This window comes from Chrysochloris asiatica, unplaced genomic scaffold (assembly GCF_000296735.1).
Source record: "Chrysochloris asiatica unplaced genomic scaffold, ChrAsi1.0 scaffold00157, whole genome shotgun sequence".
Lineage (NCBI taxonomy): Eukaryota > Metazoa > Chordata > Mammalia > Afrosoricida > Chrysochloridae > Chrysochloris > Chrysochloris asiatica.
In genome coordinates, this window is record NW_006408675.1 from 7,129,515 (window position 1) to 7,130,808 (window position 1,294).

Here is a 1,294-nt window from a genome sequence, read left to right on the forward strand (position 1 = left end):
ATCCAGAGAAGCAGTGACTCCAAAGATGGAGGCAGAGATGAGGACATGGAGAGAGAGCAAGCAGCTGAGGACTCTAGACTCATGCAAAGAGAAAGGCTGTGTGCTGGAGGCCAAAGAGGCAGCCTTGCAGAATGTGCCCTTTGGTTGTTTTAATGATTATATATTGCTGAATGTTTGGGTGTACATTCACCACGCCCCGCCCCTCCAAAAAAAACCCAACAGAATAAAAGCAAATAATATTGAATGATGACGCACGGAGGGGACTGTAATTGCAATGAAACAATGAGTATAAAACCGATGTTCTCCCATATAAACTATCACTCAATTCACAATAAAAACTTAAAAAAAAAAAATGAAAGGATATTAAGAGTTGTAACGTAGAATAGATGGCGTATGGGTGGAAGTTAAGACTTCACAGTGAACAAGTGGTATGTTTACATGGTTCAGAAATCAAAATGTTAAATTTTTCAAATTAATTAAACAGAACAGAATTCTTTACAATTTTTATAATTCTGACCTCCTCCTCTTTAGTTATAGCACATTCTTTCCAACCTACCTCCTAGGGGATGGAGACCTAGAAGATTTTCTTTTTATGGTCTTTGATGTTCTTGGTGATCTGGAAGAACTCCTGCTCCTCCTCCTCCGCCTTTCCCTGAAAGCCAAAAATATTATCATTTAAAAAAAAAAAAAAGCAACTCAAATACACAAAAGCAAGAATCCTTGATGTTCTCAAGAGAATGGTAGTCTTTAAAGGTTTGTTGAAACCCATGTTCTTTTATGAGCAATTTTATTATCTTCTTTTTTTGCATATCAAATTAGGAAACAAATTTTACAGGCTTGAGCAAGCATCTTCTAAGACTTCATATTAGAAAACTCGGGTTTATTTGGATAAGAATTTCTTAAATAGTATAATTAATGGATGTTCTGTATGCTTTAACTACGTTCTTTCTCAGATTCCTGGTGTGGCGCCATAGGATCAGCACTGAATACGAACCACAAGGTCAACAGTTCAAAAACCAACAGCTGGATATGAAGTGAGGGGAGATGCACAAGAACACCCATACATGCAGATAACACCCATCTGACCTGGCTTCAATGGCTAGATAATCAGAATTTGACTAGAGGAAGAAAGAAGAGGTAAAATAAAAAAGTAATCTGCTACAATTTGATGAACTTGACCTATATTTATGGATGTAGTAGATTAAAAGAGGTAACGAATCTTTACAGCAAAGATCATTCCTACCCCCTCAGTACATAGGGTTGACAATGATAAGCAACTTAAACACTGGCTACC

The 1,294-nt window shown here is 37.0% G+C and overlaps 1 protein-coding gene across 1 annotated transcript in view; it reads right to left on the minus strand.

Moving 5' to 3' along the window:
- The window catches only part of LOC102819801 (splicing regulatory glutamine/lysine-rich protein 1-like), a 65,746-nt gene that overhangs the window by 30,254 nt on the left and 34,198 nt on the right, over positions 1-1,294 (minus strand). The window contains 1 exon segment of the mRNA XM_006870976.1: positions 553-652. Within this exon segment, the coding sequence (XP_006871038.1) occupies positions 553-652 (100 nt within the window).